The sequence below is a fragment of the Spermophilus citellus genome (assembly GCF_964194105.1).
Source record: "Spermophilus citellus genome assembly, chromosome: 1".
Classification (NCBI taxonomy): Eukaryota; Metazoa; Chordata; class Mammalia; order Rodentia; family Sciuridae; genus Spermophilus; species Spermophilus citellus.
In genome coordinates, this window is record NC_138182.1 from 245,187,628 (window position 1) to 245,208,553 (window position 20,926).

A 20,926-nucleotide genomic window follows, 5' to 3' on the forward strand; every position below is an offset into this window, starting at 1 on the left:
CTACCACGAGTCAGGCACTTCAGAAGCCCTCTGAGCAGTAGAGAGTAATGACCTCATTCATTTTCAGGATGAAGAAACTGAAGTTTAGGAAGATTAAATTGGTCTCACCCTAAAACTGGGCTCTCTCTGCCAGCTCCAACCCACTGAAGAACAGAGTGGGTTGAAGAACTGAAGTTACTATCTGCAATGAAGGATTAAAACAAAATTTAGCTCTCTGGGCTAATTGAGTTGTCATTTACTGGGTCAATATTTGCTTTTGAGAGTAGAGAAAATAATTTCTCCTAGATAAGCAGGAAGCAGAATTAAAGGCAAAGTTGATGTGAGAGCCATTACATTTCCTAAATGGACTTTGAGGCAAGCTAATAACTCTCAAAATGTCCAGAGCCCAGCTACAGATGAATCTGTTGCTGAAACCAGCTGGCTCTCTCTAGCACATCTGTCCATCATCAGTCCCAAACAAAGACTTAGGTTTAATTAGTCTCTCTTAGCATTTTATATGTGCAAAGTGCTCCACCATTAATCTAATTACCTATTCCACATAACAACCTAAGTAGGTTGACAAAACCAAGATGTGAGAGGCTAAGTGATTCACTTAAGGTTGACCTTCTGGAAGTACTGTCTGGAAAAATCTGAGCTCATACAATAGTAGATCCACAGTTCAACCCTGTTTCCACGTCTCTTTCTTTATCTTTCCTTGGTCTTAATTAGTCTATTAGGGCACCCCTCATATGTTATTTCACATTTATTTTGGCATACATCCTTTGATTCCATCTTCATTTTGTTTCGGATTCATGAAATATTTGAAGTACCCCCATTCTCTCCTTAATTTTGTGTTTCATTTCAAAGTGCTGTTTCTAGAAAAAAAAATGCAAAACAACATTTGGTTGTGGACTTTGATTATGAATTAGGCAGATTCAGAATCTGCCCCCCTGTCCATGGTGACTTTTGAGTGTTTGGGGAAATTTTTAACAATCTGCAGCCATTTTTTTTTTTTTTTTTTTTGGTGAGGAACTCTCATTGATTGCTTAGATAACAGAGACCCCCAAGCCTGTCAAACGAACCACCTATCTTTTATTAAATTGCGTTATAAAGGCAGCACTGGTACCTAATTGCAGAGTCTGACCATGTCTCCTTTGTTCCTTACCACATGTCCCTAAGGATGATAAAGATACATTTTTCCTCGGTACATGATGTAAAGACCTGTGGGTCTCCAAATTTACTGCAGGATAAATATTTTCAAAGAGTGATAGGGATATGGATATCGGGCTCTCCATGGTGATCTTGCCTGGTGCTTTGTGAGTCAGATTAGTAAATCACTCCTGGGATCTGGATCGATGAGAGTCCATCTCAATTTCACTTATGCACATAAGTTAATTTTTAACTTTACTCATATCACTCATCCCTTGACAGACGTGTCAGAGTGTAATTCTCTCCTTTCAGAAATTTAACGAAAGCAAGGCTGGGTCTTTCCTTTCCCTCCCCTTCCCACTCTTGGCAGAATACAGCTAACTTGACATAGATACATAATTAAAAGTGTAATGGGGCAATAAGTGTTATTTAATTAACCCCAGTTTTGATTTTCAGTATTATCAATTAAGTATGATACATATTTACTAGGGTGTGTTTGTGTAGGGGTGTGTGTGTGTGTGTGTGTGTGTGTGTGTGTGTGTGTGTAGGGGCATGGGTGTGATGTTGCAGCCTTGCATCACTTTACTGGTATAAACTGATTCCAAAATAATAAAATGCAAGTGATGAATTACTTTTAAATTCAAAAAATTTCTCCGAGATAATATCTTTGCTTTGTTTCAGTGTGTTATGGGGTGGGAGAGTCCGCATTTTAGACCTTCATTGATACATTTTAACTCTATGTCTTTGGCAACACAGTCATGCATCACTTAACAACGGGGACATGGGCTGAGAAATGAGTGCTCGGGAGGTTTTGTCCCTGTGCAAACATCTTATATTGTCCTTACACAACTAAGATGGCTACACCGCCTCTGGTGATCTAATCTCATGGCACCACTGTTCTCTATGCAGTCTCTTGTCTGAAGCATTGTTAGGTGACACATGATGCGTTTGATTTGGTGAAGTCAGTGGCTGTATTAGCTTACTTACAAATTGATAGGTTGTTTTTTTTTTTTTCAGGATCCCTTGGGGGGTGAGGGTGAAACTGGGTGGCTTTTGCAGCACAACAAAGTTGACCAGACTGTCATTTCTTCTTTTGAAGGAGCAATGTCAGGAGGCTTTAGTTTTCAGGTTACCGATGGTCTGAACTTTGCACCTCGGCAAATCTTTAGTATCACTGCTCGTGCTTTGGTCATTAGCTTAGAAGTCATCAGAGGACTGAACATCTTTCCAGGTAAGATTTCATCTTGGGCAAGTGTTGTTTTGGTTTAAGTGTTTTGCTATTTGTTTAGAAAGTTTCACCAGCATGGTATAAAGTATCATCTTTACCTGTAGATTGCTATAACAACATTTATAAAGTTCTAGAAACAATTCTCTGCAGAAATTTAGCTGAAGCATACACAGCCCTTCTGTCTTTCCCCTTTCTTTTTCCTGAGAAGAGGGTACGCTGGTGAAGGGCAGTGGGGAGGAGTCATAGAAGCAGCCATCTTTATGGTCCCTGTATATTTTTCCTACTCTATTATTAGAGTCCTTACAGAAGCATGGAGAGCCAAGTTGTGCAGTGCTCATCTGGTTTTATTTTCCTGGGATTTTTGTATTTTGGTTTTGGTTTTGGTTTTGCAGTACCAGGGATTGAACCCAGGGTCCTGCACATGCTAGGCAAGCACTCTATCACTGAACTACACCTCCAGTGGAATTTTCGTATTTTGAATATAACAACCCTTGCAGCAGGAAGAGACTGTCAGTGGTTTCAGAGAGCCCTTGCTTTGGGTCCTGCAGCCTCTGAATGGCTGTTTGCCAGGAGTCTCAGCCTGCCTGGCCTAGCAGGAGCTAAGAAGCCCTCTCTGGCCCAACACCCTCATTACAGGGAGGAGGAAAGTTTTACCCAATGGCAGCAGCAATAAAAAAAGGAGAAAAAAGTTGAATTTGTTATTTCCAAAAATAAAAAGCACCAAGGTGGAAATATAGGAGATAATAAAATTTTAATATCTAGAATATTGAAGAAGAAAAAAAAACCAAAGCAACTGTACACATTATGGCTTATTTAAATAACATGCATTACCAGTGAAACATAAATATTCAAGAAAGATAGGAATAATTTTATTAGTTATGGTCATCCTAGCCAGTTGTTTTAACTACTGTTAAGATTTTGAAAACAGTGATGCCTGGGCTTCATCTCACACCAGTTGAAAGGGTCTCTGGAATGGGTTTGGCATCATTTTTAAAGAACCATTTGGTCCTAAGTGGAGCCAGGAATCTGGTCCTTAAATTCCTACAATGACACAAGATAGATGACATTCTCCTGGGAAACTGGCAGGGTTTGGGGCTTAAGGGAAGACTCTATCTTGGCCTGTAAGGCAGTAAGGGGTGGAGGGAGCTCACATACTTCTGTAGTAGACTTAAAGGAAAATGTCTTTTAGTTTATAATTATTTAAAAATACAACCAAATACTTTTAGGAAAAAAATTTTGAAATTTTTAGTTTTGTCTTCAGCATTTGAATCCATAAAAACAAACCCTTTCAAAATGCAACAAAAGATATGTTAACCAAGATTCTTCTATTCTAAAACATTTTCTAATTTTTCTCTGAGAATAAGTAAAATGCTTTGATCATTTTTTTCAAGGTTGCCATTTAGTGTTTTCAAAAACAGGCATTCTGAAAAATATTACATTTCCCAGTAATCTGAAAAACATGGCAATATATTTCTAAAAAGTTCAAAAATCAAGGTAAATCTGGTTGCTGTAAAAGATTAAGTATCTTTCATCTATTCAGGGTAAACGGATTCTGGTTTAATAATTGAAGACAGTTATATTAAGAGAGACAGAATCATTATAGTTTAGAAATGAAAAAGTTCCTGGTGCCTGTTTTACTGAATATTAGTTTGACAGGAAAAATATATTTAAAATGTACAGAATGCCCTTCTCTTCTTTATAGAATTATGCAAAACATTCAGTTGCATAATTCTCTGTTTAATATTTGGGCACAGCCCTGAGCGGCTGTCTTCTTTCCTTTTCCAACAAGCCTCACATCTTCCCGGCCTTTGCTTCTGTGTGTTGGAGAACTCACTCCTTGTATATTATCCTCAAATCCCAAAGTGTGTTGCTCCTTTCTCCAAGCTCCTCCTAACACATTAGCTCTGTGCATGTTCTTGGTTTCTGTGTCAGCCCCTGTCCCCACACTGTGACTTATTTCCTGCTCCAACTCCTGTTCAGAGGGAAGGAAGATGAATTTTCACACCCATTTCCACTGGCTGCTCTTTTATTTGATAAAATCTCCACTTGGAAGAACTTGGAAATGAGAACTATGGAATCACAGATCTTAGAGTTGGGTAGATTTACGGATCATTCAGTTCACTTTTCTTGGTGTTTTTCTACCCTAAAATCCTTGAGTAACAGTGACCCACCCCCTTCTGTATCAGAATCCCCTAGTGTGAGCATCCAGGTGAGTCTTGCTGCCACACTAGTAGCCACTCAAGGACTGTGGGTCCCTGATGCTGTGTCAGCATCATGGAGTGATGATGACAGATACCCCACTGCTTCTTCCCTAGGCCTCCCCAGCACCCACCTCTTCAAATTGTCATGCTAAGGGAAGGAAAGCAAGCTGTGTCTCACCTCAGCATGTGATTTAAGATGTCATTTGTCAGTTGTTGCTGATCTATGTGTTCAGCACCTATATGTTCTAAAATATCAGGGAAAATCTATTCTTTTTATAGGACTATCATTTTTTCAGAACTATTATAGGAGTAGAAAATCTATTCCAATTATATGTTGGACATTTGGATTTGTCGATGCTTTGTGTTTTTATACTATTTGTGTCTTTAATCTACTACTTGGGTTATTTTAAGGATTTAAATGAAATAATGTTTGTAAATACAACTTTTGATCCATCTCTGTTTGGCAGAGAAAAAAACCTTTTTAAAAGTCTATGTTCACACCAAGCAGCCCGCTTCCTTTCCCTTTATGTGGCCTGTGTTCCCTGGGCTGTCCTTATGTAGAGTGTCAGATCCCTGAGAATGGAGCCACTGTGGTAAATGTTTGTTTTGCCTCTTTCTCAATGTTATTGATGTGTTGACATGCACAACCAGGAAAACATGCATAGCAATTTAATAAAAAGCAACAATTATGTAGAAATGTATATTTCACTCTCTTTGGTTAGGGAAATATTTCAAGATAGCATTAGTTAACAAGAAAAAAAATTAAATTTACATTGGTCCCATACCATTTGGACTTTTTCTGCTAGCTCATCAGACTCCGGCTATTTCTGTTTTGGCTCTTTTATACACTCAGTTTTAAAAAATGGCCTTGGCTTGAGACTTGTAGGAATTTGCATGGTAAGCCAAAATAATTATTAGAATATGTAGCATGGTGAATGCTTTAAGGTTAATCATGACTTCTTTCCCTTGCCAAATTGGAAAATCAGTTTTTGACTCAATTATTTTAAAGTAGGAAGGACACTAGTTCTTAATGAAATTATTTTTCTGTGAAGTAAAGAAAGAAATCTACCCAGAGTATATTTCCATTGTGTTATTTTTAGTTTATATCACTTTATATATATTTGTGTATTATTGATAATACATGCAGATATTTATATGTATTACACGTGTAATACATATACATACATATACATTTTTCTCTTTCCTTCCTTCCTTCCTTCCTCCCTCCCTCCCTCCCTCCCTCCCTCCCTCCTTCCTTCCTTCCTTCCTTCCTTCCTTCCTTTCTTTCTTTCTTCATCAGAGATTGAACCCAGGGCACCTAACCACTGAGTTACATCCCTAGCCCTTTTTATTTTTTATTTTGAGACAGGATCTTGCTAAGTTGCTTAGGGCTTTGATAAATTGTTGAATCTGACTTTGAACTTGAGATTCTCCTGCCTCAGCTTCCTGAGCACTGGGATTACAGCATGCACCATCTTGTCTAACTTATTATATATATTTTGAATATGAATGTGCAGGAATTTCTGTACAATATATGTACATATATGTTTGTACAATATGTTCAATATATGTACATATAGTGTGCATGCATACATGTGTACATATTTTGTACATATGTGTATATATATACATATATATGTGTGTATATATATATATATATATATATATTTAAAACAAGTTCTGTTTCTTTGTGAAAAGTTTGTTTCCCAGAAAAAAAAATTTATAACCATTTTTTTCACATTGAATACTGCCACTGAGTTTATCTTTAGTGGTGGCATGTTGGAATATACTCTGACCTTAGAATCTAGTTTTTCTGGGTATCCAAAAAAAGAAAAAAAAAAAAAGAAGAAGACAATGAGAGGTTGACGTGCCCTGGCTGAGAGAAAGCCATCTTGGTTTGAAACAGCACCGGTGAGTCTTCTACTCCAAAAGGCTACGATGAGTGAAATAATGCTTTTTAAATTGATTTGTTAGTGAACGGATCATAATTATACATTTTTATGGGGTACAGTGTGATGCCTTGGCACGTTTACACATTATATAATGATCAACGCAGGATACTTTGGTTATCTATCATCTAAAATGTGTACCATTTTTTTTTTTTGTGATGAAAACATCCAAAATCATCTCTTCTAGGGATTTTTAATTATATAACATCAAATTATTTTCTTTAATCACCCTCTGTGTAATAATATACCAGAACTTATTCTTGTACCTGGCTCTAACCATTCTGTCCCCATCTCCCCATCCTTCCCTTCTTCTCTTAGGGCTGAATAGTATTCTGTTGTGTATATGTACCACACTTTCTTCAAGTGATGGGCAATTATGTTAATTCCATATCTTGACATATTTTGAAGAGCAATAAACATGGGGTGTAAATACCTTTTGCCATATTTATTTCATTTCTTCTTGTACGGAAAAATAACTTTTTTCAGAAAAAAGATTATTGTTAACTTTGCCCCTGCTTCAGAGGTAACCCTGGGGGTAAAGGAACAAGGGAATTATAAGCTGAGATCCTTTATAAGAAGAAAGTAATGAAGAAGGCATCGTGGGAAATTTTTGCAAGGAAAAACTGAGGATGGAGAAGTTGGATATTGGATTGCGCAGAACCCATACATGTAGGGACATAAATCCATTTGTTAGGAAGGACCCCACCTTGACAGGAAACAGAGGAAGGGCCCCAGTAGAGCTTTATAGCACTGACCAGAGACACGGAGACTCCTCTTGGCTTGCCTGATCTTGGCTCCAGAAACCAGGAAGTGGCAATGACTGCAAAACTGTCAGCAGCATGAAGTACGAGGGATGTGGGAGACAGTTACAAACATCACATGATGCTTTCTGTAACAACCGAACTTGTGCCAAGGCCTGAACTTGTGGTGGAACTGTGTTCCTGAGGCTGGCTTCCACAGACTCACCTACCCTCATCCCTCACCTACCCTCAGGACCCCCATGACCTAGTGCTTATCTCAAGGGGCTGAGGTAATTTAAATGGAGCCTCCAGGGCTGAGATCATGGCTCAGCAATACAGCGATTGCCTTGCAGGTGCAAGGCCCTGGGTTCGATCCTCAGCACCACGTAAAAATAAATAAAATAAAGGTATTATGTCCAACTACAACTAAAAAAATAAATATTTTTTAAAAATTAAAAAAAGAAAAAAGAAATAAATGGACCCTCCAAACTGAGGGCTCAAAACAATCCTTGAAAGTTTGGAAGCTGTCCTGACTCTGAACTGACTTCCTGCAAATGCCTAATGTGGTTTAAACACTACATTTGATGGCCCTTGTCTCTAAGATTATAAAGGCTAAATAAAGAAAGCAAAAAAAAAAAAAGATGTCATTCAGGAAGCTTGGTTACTACTGGAAGATCGATTCAACTTCATAAATTATAAAGGGCCTTCTCAGAGGGCTAATGCTAAAAAAAACCCTTTAGCAAGGGCTAAAACAGAAGAGATGAGGTAAGATTCTGGCCAGAAGAATGATGTAAATCTGGTTTATACCTCTTCTCCTATAAGGTTGGGATGTTCTCTAAATCACTGCAAAGTAATGGGAAATACACTCAGACTCTGCTCTTCCAAGTGTGGTCCGTGGATGTTCTAGTCTGTGAGCAAATAAGAATGAAAAGCAAAAGGAAGTGTTTAGAAATTTTTATAGCAATGTGACATTTTTTTATTGTATTTTATAAAATTATTGGAATGGGAAGAAAATGTTGATCCTTTACCACAGAGCATTAGAAAAACCACTGTTGTAGCCTGAGTGTCCCCAAGCCTCTCTGGCCAATGGTTACCAATGAGGTATAATAGCATCAAAACCCATGTGTCACTAGTTCTTCCCAGTTGGCGTTCACACAGCCCTTTGCTCATGCATGGTGTTTAATCCGGAGCCAACTCCTCCTTCTGGTATCAGCAGATGGAGGGCACTCCATTGAGCACCTGCAGCTCCATCAGACTGGGACCCCTCCACTCTGCAAGGGGAGGTGCTGTCTCTTATGTTCTCAGCACCACACAATCTGATTTTCCTTCACATATGCTGAGCCAAGGGGCCATCCGGGCCCTGGCATTGATTTCTCTCTCTAGGGATCAGTTGGACACCGAGGCTGGGCTGAGGGAGGGGAGAGGAGAAGCTGATTTCTCCTGGGTCCCCAGTAGCCACTCATGCCCATGAATAGATGCCTCAAGGATCACTAGCCCCTTGCAACTCAATTTCAAGCTGAATTCCTCAGTCCTTCTTTTATAATCATATGCTCTTGAAAGAGATGTCAGGGGTCTGTAAAGACTATTTCATTATTCCTATGTTTTATACTTGCACTCACGTTTTAATCTTTATTTAGGTTCTGTGAAGCCTCTTTCACCTCGTGACCTGAAAGCTGTGACCAATGATGTAGACAATGCAGGAAACAGATCTATTACTTTCACAGTTGTAAGTTCCCCTAGACTTGGGAGGTTGCTGAGAATGAACTCTGACAACAGCACAGAGAAGGTTTCCATTTTTACCCAATATCTGGTGAGTTCTGAAGTCTGTGCTGGGAGCAGGGCTTAGCGTGGATGCAGGGTGGGCCTCTCATTTGTCTTCATCCCACTAATCCAAGCAGACATGCCCTTCTGCCCAGGCCATTACTCATTGTAGCTGTGAAACCAGACACTTTGTAAAGAGTACAAGAAGAGACATAATTGTCAGAAAACACTACTCACTACTCTGAGTCTAATAAATAAAAAGGAATCCTTTTGGGGCAGAGGTTGTGGCTCAGTGGTAGAAAGTTCGCCTAGCATGGGTAAGGCACTGGGTTCAATCCTCAGCACCACATAAAAATAAATAAATAAAAATAAAGGCATTGTGTCTACCTACAACTAAAAAAAAATTTTTTAAAAGGGGATCCTTTTATCATTAAAGACTAACTTAAAAGGAAATTCAAAGTGTTGTTACTGGAGTAAATCCTAGAGGATATATGTATGTGTACATTTATAATTAATATATGATATTACATACATTACATAATTTAATGTGTACATGGGCATATAAATATGTGTGTTTTTTATTTTTAGTTATATATGACATAGAATGTATTTTGACATATCATACATACATGGAGTGTAACTTCCCTTTCTTGTGTTTGTACACAACATGGAGTTTCACTGGTCATGTATTCATATATGAACATAGGAAAGTTATGTCTGATTCATTCCACTGTCTTTCCTCTTCCCATTTCCCCTCCCTTCCCTTCATTCCCCTTTGTCTAATCCAATGGGAGTGTTGTTTGTAATCTGCATCTAGAGCTATTTCGAACTTTACTGCACTTTATCACCAGTATTAGCATCCACATATCTTCTTTACCTTCTTATTAAAATGGATAAGCCTTCAAATGCTTGTTTTTTTTTCTTTCATATTCCATCCAGGAACTGGATTGACCAGACATATTTTCTTTATGTTAATTCATTCTCTGAAAGTCTATGTTTCCAAAATAGAATTCTTGACTATAACCATTCCCCTTGTTTGTTCTTCAACTTTCTTTTCCCATTCTGAAACAGTGTACACATGGATCTGACAGTCGATTTGGCTATAGATTTACATGATTAAAGAATAAAAATATCCACAATCCAGTTTAGAGGAAACAGCAAGAGTAAAGTGTAGGTCTTTTGTTAACCTTTGAGCCTTTTCTCTCCAACACAATGTGGCAGGATTGAATTTGGCTTTTGCTTTGCAGTTGCCTTTGTCTGGGATGCATTTAAAGGAACAGGTCATGAGGCTAGCAAAAGCTCTGAATGTGCTGCTAAAAAGAGGAAGTATGATTTCTCTGGTTCACAGATGCACTCTGGGAGAGGGAAAAAAAGGATTAGGATGAAAATTACACTGTGTAGGGGACCTGAATGTGCCCAGAGGCATCAAAACATGCCCCATGCCCGAGGTCAGTTTGCATTTTGAATACTAATAAGAATTATATCAATTATGTAGAGATGCCTTGGCTCTGGTCCTGATTTCTTTTTTTTTAATTTTGATTATGAGCATTGCAAGCATTATTTTCAATGACTTCTGATTGCAAAAATATACTATTTTTGATTTAATATATGGTATTTTAGTCAAAATAGGCTTTAGTAGATATAGTAGCCAGAATCCACTAGATTTTGCTATAATACCGAACAACTTCCAAATCTTATTGACTTACAATAATAAAAATATATTTCCTACTTGTATTATGGTTGGTTGTGGGTCTGCTGTACTATCTTTTTTTTTGTTCCAGGACCTGAGTTAAAGGAACAGCTTGTCTCTTGAACATTACTGTACTTGTGGCAGAGAGAAAAAAGTAATGGTGGAACCATGTGATGATTTACAGCTTGTGACCGAAAGTGTCAGCTGTTCTCACGTTTCATTGGCTAAAGAAAGCCACATGAGCTAACCTGATGTCAACGGGATGTAGAAATTTAATCTTATAGAGAAGGGGCACTGAATGATTGGGATAGTAAGACAATCTCCCTCAGTAGACTAGCCTGGTAATCCGAAACTGTTTATAATAATGGAAGTCAGAGTACATTTTCCTGTGAAAATAAACCACCTTTAACAATACAACATATTGGTACACAGGAAATTAATACCTCAAGCTAGATAGAAGGCCTCAGGATAAGCAAACTTTTGATTGATTAAAATGTCATTACATGAAGGTCTCATATTTTTCCCCTTGTAATTTCTTCTCCTTTACGAACAAAGAGGCAAGTAACCAGAAAAACACAGCAAGGACAGGTGTTGGCCAGAACTGTTGAAGCGTCCTGCTGGGGCTCCTGAAATGAAGGGCCCTTTGTCCCTGTGGAGACAGGAGCAGGCTCCAGCTCAAAGCACAACTTGACCACCCTGCAAGTCAGGGGTGGTGAGAGAGGAGTTCTACCCTCCTTCCCTAATAAACCGGCTTCTGACTGCACAGCCCTTTCCTCTTCTGAGCAGACACAGCCACACAGTGCCTGGTCCAGTGTTTTGACTCAAAAGACAAAGGAGAGATTGTTGTGTTGTATGCAGGGTTGGGTACAAAGACTGTGTATCAGGCTTTTTACACAAGGCACACTCTGGATATGACAATTCCTTTTTCCCTAAAACAATATATCATATATATTTGCAGTCTATAGAAATACAGCCCAGCAGCTCATGCTTTCTGCATTTTGGGCACGTGGTATGTAGAGAGAGCTTTTAATTTCAAAATCTGGCACCTATTAGATGTTTACTGCTGACAACTAATGACTGAGCACTATGAGTGACTGACCTTTAAAGTCAGAAAATCTAGATTAGCTCTTGACGTAGGGCAAATTACATATCTCTTAAACCTCAGTTTTCTCATCTGTAAAATGGGAAATATAATAGTAATGATCATTGAAACCATTTTGATCATTCACTATGCACTAAGCAATGTTCTAAGCTTTCTAATGTATTGCTTCCCCATTTAAAGACTCAGATTGTAAACCACTAGAAGTTTACACAACTTGCCCACAGGTACACAGTTTTTAAGCAGCAGAGACAGGATTTGAACTCAGGGACCCAACTCTAAGTCAAGCTCCTGTCAACAAAGCTCTGCTTTCCTCCTGGTGTTTAAGTGTGGAATAAGACAGGTAATAGATGTGTTAGGGTCTTTAAATGGAGAGCACCTCTCCCATGATTAGGAGAGATACTAGATGGAAATAGAAATTTTATTACTTATAGGTCCTGGGGAGTATATGGCACACCCAGAAGCTATATATGCAAAAAACTCACGAAGAAGGAAAAGGACCCCAATGCTTCTGCTATGTTCAGAGTCCTCCAGACAGGTTTCCTAAGGGAATTTTGATTGGTGGGTTTAAAGCAGGCAGATGTAAATTCTAAGAGGTCACAGAGTGACTGAAAAGTGGTTACCGTGGCATATTTTCTCAGTCTATGTGGGGCATAAGGACCAGTGGGGTAGTCATGCAGGCTGCATTAAAGGAACAGCCTGTCTCTTGGTTACCAGCGAGCATTTGTATAAGGTGGATAGCTAGATTGACCACACGGATCAGCTGGGGCAGCGGGTAAAACTAGAGACTCTGTCTATGGTGTCGAAGCCCTGCTTCTGGTATGAGAAAGTCCAACTGATAATAAAAATGAATGGTAATAGAAAATTATGAGAATTGCAAACACTAATTAAATGGTAGCTAAGGCTGATGTTATTATCTTTTTGTTCTTGGAAACATGAAAAGTCCCTTTTTTCTCCTAGTAGCTAAAAGCCTAATTTCCCAAGGGAAGGCAATTTTCTGGGACGCTGGATTGGCCAGTGTGTTTACTTTAATGTGCTACAGTAATTTAATGAATGGAAATGAGGTTGTCAGAGGAGAATGACATTTGCTTCACCTTATAACCCATTTATTGTTCCCTTTTGGGGAGAGTACCTGGTTGTTCTTGAACTCATGTCCCCAAGGGATGATGAGAGGAGAGGGCTCAGAAATACCTAAGAGGCCCCGTGCAGGGATTATACACTCCATCTTTGCATGGTGCACAGGCTGGAGGAGGAATAAGGCCTGGGTCCACAGTGGTGGTCAGAGAAAAAAAAGACATGGTGGAAGGACTCTTCATAGGAGCAACCAAGAGCTGCTGCTGCCAAGTTGAGTCATTTTAACAGGATGTGTTTTGTTAACTCTCTCTGCATGTCACTGGAAAACCCTGTCTCTCTTCCCACTTCGGCCATCCTAAAAAACATAGGTAATGTGGGTAGGGGAGAGAATATGCAGAGAGAATTGTGGAGGGATAGAAAATAAAATGTAAACTCTGACTCCTTCAGGGTAGTGGCTCATTTTGATGTTTCAGTATGTGCATTGTTTTCTGAATATAAAAATATAATACATGCTTATTGTTAAAAATAAAATGAGAAAGTATTAAAACATTAAGTTCCTGAGCAAAAGCAGATCATCACCTGAAAATATAGCACAACGAGTGCTGATCTGAAGGCATTCCAGTTCTGATTGGCTGGTGTGGTCAAAAATGGACATTTTTATTTGTGACTTGGGAAGAGGAAGAAATTTCTTGTCTTCCTGGTGTTGCCCTTTCCAGATCCTGTCTCCATTTTCACAGGCATATGGAACGTGTTATCTTTTCCTAAAGTCTGCAATTTTATGTCTTCTGTCAATATGACCCAGATTAGCTCCCAACCATTTTATGATGACTCAGATTTATTACCCAGACAATTTTGGGAAATAAAAGAAGGGATGTAGGCTGGGCACTGTGGTGCACACATGTAATGCCAGTGGCTCTGGAGCATGAGGCAGAAGGATCATGAGTTCAAAGCCAACCTCAGCAAAAGTGAGGCACTAAGAAACTCAGTGAGAGTCTCTAAATAAAATACAAAATAGGGCTGGGGATGCAGCTCAGTGGGCAAGTGCCCCTATGTTCAATCCCTGGTATTCACCGCCCCCCCCCCCCAAAAAAAAAAAAAAAAAGAATTGATGGAGACAGGTTATGGAGGTAGTGAAGAGGATCAAATGCTTTTTTCTTGAGTTGGAGACCATAGCTCAGAGGTAGATCACTGGCCCAGGATGTATGAGGCCCTAGGTTCCATCCTCAGCCCTGGAGGTGGTAAAAAATATTTAATGAAGATACTTATTAACACACATTAATGTACTATGCACTTTCATAACTTCTTCAGGCTTTTTGGCAAAAAAAGGGAGTGCTTGGGAACCAATTAAATATATGATAAGTTCAGCTCTGAAAGTGTTATCAAATGGATTTGATTTAGGTTTGGCTTCCTAGGCCAGTTTTTCTAATCACAAGAGCCAATTGCAGGAGTGTTTTAGGCGACTGATGATTGCATGCTCTTTCACACCTGTCCCTGAGACTTTAAATTGTTCCCATTTCTCCATGTGTCCCCTCCAGTAGGGGAGGCAAAACTACTCTATCATAAAACACACCCTCTTTCTTGCTTATGATGGATAATTGAAAATGAACATTTTAATCAGTGACTTTGGATAAAAATAACTTATGAAAGAAATTTTGGCTCTCATGTGCTTTACTTTGGCAAAACAATCAGGAGGAAAAATTTTGTTATGTTATTGCTCAAAAATATTTTCTTATTCCAGAATAAATTCACCATTTTTTAAAAAACCATACCATGTCAGCCTACCAAGATATATAAGTAACCTTCCTGCTATTTGCCATATTATATCTGTCTAGATGGAAAAAAGATAAACCACAGAAACTTTTGCTGAAAATCTGCTGCTGAAGGATTAAACATGAGCATTCCAAGAGAGTAAATCATCAGATTTTAAAATTAAATGACAGCTTTTTAAAAAAACAGATTTAGAGAAATGATTGTTCCTTTTAAAGGGTATATGGACAAAATAAGAATCTAATTTTATAAAGCACTGAGCTCTTCCAAGTAGAGCTATAAGCTAATTGAGTGATTTTCATTCCAGTGCTTGTTGAGATAATTTAGAGTCATTAAAAAGCAAAGTGTTCCGGGGTTGACGTTTATGATGCCTGGCCTCTTTCCACAAAGCCAGTAATTGCATTTTGGTTATTGTGCTGTTGTGGATGGGAGCTCATCCATCTTAGTCTCTGCCTACTGTTGCCACACAGATACAGGTTCCCAGAGCCACATTTAGAAAATTATACAATCATTTCTGGGTTATGAATATGTCTAAATTACTTCTCCCAGAACCTGGGTTTATTGCTCCAGACAACACTTAAAATTTTTAAGAAATGGTGAACACCTTCCCCATGGGATAGAAATTAATTTATTACTACTTAATGGTGAATACAATCAACTTAATGGCTTATTAAGATTTGGTCCCTGAATTTGCTTATCGGGGAGGGATCAGTGTCTCCTGTTATTAATTAATCTACCTCACCCCTACCTCTGCTTAATTGGGACCCCTAGCTCAATGGCGCTAGACTCAGTAGTCATTGTGGACATTTTCTGCCAATTTTTTGTTGTAGTTGTTGTTTCAGTAATCTTGTTTTTGCCATTACAAGTCACTGAATTACACAGAGAGTGTTTTTCCATGTGTAATAATTATTGTGCTGTTACCTAGTCACCTGCTCATTGTTCGAACTGGAAATAACTGCTGGGTCTTGGCCCAAAGACTTTGAATAACCAGAGATGATTCTGTCTGTTAGAATTGTTGGCTCTTTCTTTGAGAAGACAGATAGAACCATTTAGGAACTCAGGTTTCCTGAAATGGCTTCTACCCATTCCCAGTGGGGTAATCACTCCTGGGTCTTAACCCAGCCTGAGTTATTTAACCTGATACCTGGGAACTCTCTAACCCTTGGCACCCTGAGCTGTCCTGGACTTCTGATCTCTTCTGAAAACTTTGTGACTAGGCTGTTTTCTGCAGCCACATGGGGCCAGTCCTGGTGGGAAAGAGAAAGAGCACACAGAGGGGAGTCATCCTCTGAGCTCACCTTTCAGGAGCACAGAATCTTTTTTTTTTTTTTTTTTTTTTTAAAGAGAGAGAGTGGGGGGGGGAGAGAGAGAGAGAGAGAGAGAGAGAGAGAGAGAGAGAGAGAGAATTTTTAATATTTATTTTTCAGTTCTCGGCGGTCACAACATCTTTGTTGGTATGTGGTGCTGAGGATCGAACCCGGGCCGCACGCATGCCAGGCGAGCGCGCCACCGCTTGAGCCACATCCCCAGCCCAGGAGCACAGAATCTTGGTGCCTTCAGGAGGATAGCTTTTAGGGTTTTCTTTTGTTAATCCTCATTGAACCTTAGAGGCATTATCTTCTTGAATTGGTTGGCTTTCTTTTCCCTATGAACACCTGCCCAAGGGACTGGGGTTGTGGCTCAGCGGTTAGAGCACTCACCTAGCACAAGCAGGGCACTGGGTTTGATACTCAGCACCACATAAAAATAAAATAAAAGTATTGTGTCCAACTACAACATTAAAAAAAATAAAAGAAAGAAAACCTGCCCAAGATAGAAATTTGGGGATCAGTCCTCTTTCCTTTGCTTCTTCTGGCCAGACACTATCCTACCCAGAGACATGGACTTTGGGTAAAGCCGTTGTGTTGTGGAACCAAGTGGGTTGATTCTGTCTCCATCTCTCCCTCCCCATCCCCAGACTGACCCTGAGATAATTTGGTTACTCTGTTTGCCAATTGGAATTTCAAAGCTATGTTTGACATTTAAGCCCCACTATGGGAAGAATCAGTATAAAAGACTGTGCTCTGGTTTTCTTATCAGGATCCTGAGGAGCTATATTTAGAAAGACCCTCAGAGTGAAGATATTCTCTTGAGTATTCCAGCCCTGTCTTTTGGCCATGTTTGACTATTCCATTCTTCTACACTCAGTCCTGTCCACGTGTACTTATTACGGACCTATAAAATGTCTTTAAGAAAAAAGAAAAACATTGTCAAGCAGGGTGCTAGAAGCCCAGCACCTCAGGGGGCTGGGGCAGAAGGATCACAAGTTTGAGGCTGCTCCCACAACTTAGTGAGACCTTGTCTAAAAATAAAAGTTAGGGGCTGGGGATATAGCTCAGGGGTAGAGCATCTCTGGGTTCAATCCCCAGTATCACCCAAAAGAAAAGAAATTGTCAGATTCCATGACACGATGACTCCATCACGCATAGTGTATCTGAGCTCCTGTTGCTCACTGGATTCACCCAAGGACAATCACATGACCTTAGCTCTCTGGATTCAGGCTTAAAACACTTAGCCTCCTGCACACAGGTATCTGCTAGGTACCTAGATGGCCTTGAAACAGGAATGATCCCCAGTGAAAAAAATCCTTTTCCTTCCATCCCACCCTTTTCCTCCTTGTGTCTTATGATTTAAAAAATGGCCCTCTTGTAGAAGAACTGGAATGCTACCTTTCTTTAATTTTGCCACTTATAACAAACACAGTCTATAGAATGAACTATTTCTTTGAATCTTTACAAGTCTGGACAACCTCTGGCTGATACTGACTGTTCTGGCCAGGCCAGACCACAAAGTAGTATTTGTCTGCTTTCGTCATCTTTACCCACTGACTTTCCCAATTACTAGTCTCCTTGAAGTCGGAGAGCTTATCTTGGGAAGTTCTTTTTTGCCTAAAAGCTCACTGACTGTGAATGCAACTCTTAGTGGGAAAAGCATGAACTCTGGAGTTACACAGGACTAGGTTCAAAACTAGGCTGTCCCATTTATTTTATTTACATTTTCTGAGCCTTGTTTTTTCCAATCTGTGAAGTGGTCCCTAATAAATAAAATTTAGAAAGAGGCTGGGGATATAGCTCAGTGGTAGAGTATCTCTGGGCTCAATCCCCAGTATCACCCAAAAGAAAAGAAATAAATAAAATGAGTTATGTTAAGTGCCTTGTAGAATGCCTGGACTTTGTATTTAGGGTTCAATAAAACTTAGGTATTTTCATGTGTTTTTGTTAATTTTTCCATGTGTAAGAAATATCCTGGATTGCCTTATTTCCACTGCTTAATGATTATAAATATACATACTTTCTAATTAAATTTTGTAAAATGTTATTAAAAGTAGTTTATTTTTTTCATTAAACAAATATTTATTGAAATGCCCAGTACTAGAATGGTAAACAAGTACTTAATTACAAAGGACCTAGAACTAAGCTTCCAGATATGTGCCAACAACTTCAGCCTACAAATTCTACAAATTCTCATTATTATGAGAAAAAATATTTATTTTATTAGACATGTTTTAGGACTTTCAGATCACCTAATATCTTCATGCAGGGATTCACTACAAAAAATGAGTATAGCCTTCCATCTTTTTTTTTTAAATTTTTTTTATTGATTGTTCAAAACATTACATAGCTCATGATATATCATCTTTCATACATTTGACTCAAATTGGGTTTTGAACTCCCATTTTTACCCCAAATACAGATTGCAGAATCACATCTGTTACATATTCACATTTTTACATAATGGCATATTAGTGACTGTTGTATTCTGCTACCTTTCCTATTCCCTACTATCCCCCCTCCCCTCCCCTCCCCTCCCATCTTCCCTCTCTACCTCCTCTGCTGTTGTTCAATTCTCTCCCTTTTTTTCCTTCCCCCTTGCCCCTCATAACCTCTTATAATTTTATGTATCATTGAAGGTCTCCTACCATTTCCATATGCTTTCCCTTCTCTCTCCCTTTCTCTCCCCCCATTCATCTTTGTTTACTATTAGTCTTTTCCTCATGCTCTTCCTTCCTGTTCTGTTCTTAGTTGCTCTCTTTATATCAAAGCAGACATTTGGCATTTGTTTTTTAGGGCTTGGCTAGCTTCACTTAGCATAATCTGCTCTAATGCCATCCATTTCCCTGCAAATTCTATGATTTTGTCATTTCTTAGTGCTGCATAATACTCCATTGTGTATAGATGCCACATTTTTTTTATCCATTCATCTATTGAGGGGCATCTAGGTTGGTTCCACAGTCTAGCTAGTGTGAATTGTGCCGCTATAATCATTGATGCGACCATATCCCTATAGTGCGCTCTTTTAAGGTCCTCAGGGAATAGTCCGAGAAGGGCGATAGCTGGGTCAAATGGTGGATCCATTCCCAGCTTTCCCAGGAATCTCCATACTGCTTTCCAAATTGGCCTCACCATTTTGCAGTCCCACCAGCAGTGTACAAGTGTACCCTTTTCCCCACATCCCCACCAACACTTATTGTTGTTTGACTTCATAATGGCTGCCAAATTACTGGAGTGAGACGGTATCTTAGGGTGGTTTTGATTTGCATTTCTCTGATTGCTAGAGATGGTGAGCATTTTTTCATGTACTTGTTGATTGATTGTATGTCCTCCTCTGAGAAGTGTCTGTTCAGGTCCTTGGCCCATTTGTTGATTGGGTTATTTGTTATCTTATTGTTTAATTTTTTGAGTTCTTTGTACATTCTGGATATTAGGGCTCTATCTGAGGTGTGGGGGGTAAAAATTTGTTCCCAGGATGTAGGCTCTCTATTTACCTCTTTTATTGTTTCTCTTGCTGAGAAAAAAACTTTTTAGTTTAAGTAAGTCCCATTTGTTTATTCTTGTTATTAACTCTTGGGCTATGGGCGTCCTATTAAGGAATTTGGAGCCCGACCCCACAATATGTAGATCGTAGCCAACTTTTTCTTCTATCAGATGCAGAGTCTCTGATTTGATATCTAGCTCCTTGATCCATTTTGAGTTAATTTTTGTGGATGGCGAGAGAAAGGGATTCAATTTCATTTTGTTGCATATGGATTTCCAATTTTCCCAGCACCATTTGTTGAAGATGCTATCCTTCCTCCATTGCATGTTTTTAGCCCCTTTATCAAATATAAGATAGTTGTAACTTTGTGGATTAGTCTCTGTGTCCTCTATTCTGTACCATTGGTCCACCTGCCTGTTTTGGTACCAGTACCATGCTGTTTTTGTTACTATTGCTTTGTAGTACAGTTTGAACTCTGGTATCGCTATACCTCCAGATTCACACTTCCTGCTTAGAATTGCTTTTGCTATTCTGGGTCTTTTGTTTTTCCATATGAATTTCATGATTGCTTTATCTATTTCTACAAGAAATGCCGTTGGGATTTTGATTGGCATCGCATTAAACCTGTAGAGAACTTTGGGTAATATCGCCATTTTGATGATGTTAGTTCTGCCTATCCATGAACAGGGTACATTTTTCCATCTTCTGAGATCTTCTTCTATCTCTCTCTTTAGGGTTCTGTAGTTTTCATTGTATAAATCTTTCACCTCTTTTGTTAGGTTGATTCCCAAGTATCTTATTTTCTTTGAGGATATTGTGAATGGAGTGTTTTTCCTTATTTCCATTTCAGAGGTTTTGTTGCTGATATACAGGAATGCCTTTGATTTATGCGTGTTGATTTTATAACCTGCCACTTTGCTGAATTCATTTATTAACTCTAGCAGCTTCTTTGTAGACTCTTTTGGGTCTGTTAAGTATATTATCATGTCATCCGCAAATAGCGATAATTTAATTTCTTCTTTTCCTATTTTTATGCCTTTAATTTCTTTTGTCTGTCTAATTGCTCTGGCTAGTACTTTGAGAACTAAATTGAATAGAAGTGGTGATAGAGGGCATCCCTGTCTTGTTCCAGATTTTAGAGGGAATGCCTTCAGTTTTTCTCCGTTTAGGATGATGCTAGCCTGAGGTTTAGCGTATATAGCTTTTACAATGTTGAGGTAAGTTCCTGTTATCCCTAGTTTTTCTAGTGTTTTGAACATAAAGGGATGCTGTACTTTGTCAAATGCTTTTTCTGCATCTATCGAGATGATCATATGGTTCTTGTCTTTAAGTCTATTGATGTGGTGAATAGCATTTATTGATTTCCGTATTTTGAACCAGCCTTGCATCCCAGGGATGAATCCTACTTGATCATGGTGCACAAGTTTTCTGATATGTTTTTGTATTTGATTCGCCAAAATTTTATTGAGAATTTTTGCATCCAAGTTCATTAGAG

General features: G+C 38.9%; 1 protein-coding gene across 1 annotated transcript in view; it reads left to right on the forward strand.

Moving 5' to 3' along the window:
* Positions 1–20,926, forward strand: part of LOC308653346 (chondroitin sulfate proteoglycan 4-like) — a 69,649-nt gene that overhangs the window by 37,763 nt on the left and 10,960 nt on the right. Inside the window, exons 7-8 of the mRNA XM_081301946.1 lie at positions 2,228–2,359; positions 8,884–9,056. Of these exons, the coding sequence (XP_081158072.1) occupies positions 2,228–2,359; positions 8,884–9,056 (305 nt within the window). The remainder of the gene's footprint in view (positions 1–2,227; positions 2,360–8,883; positions 9,057–20,926) is intronic.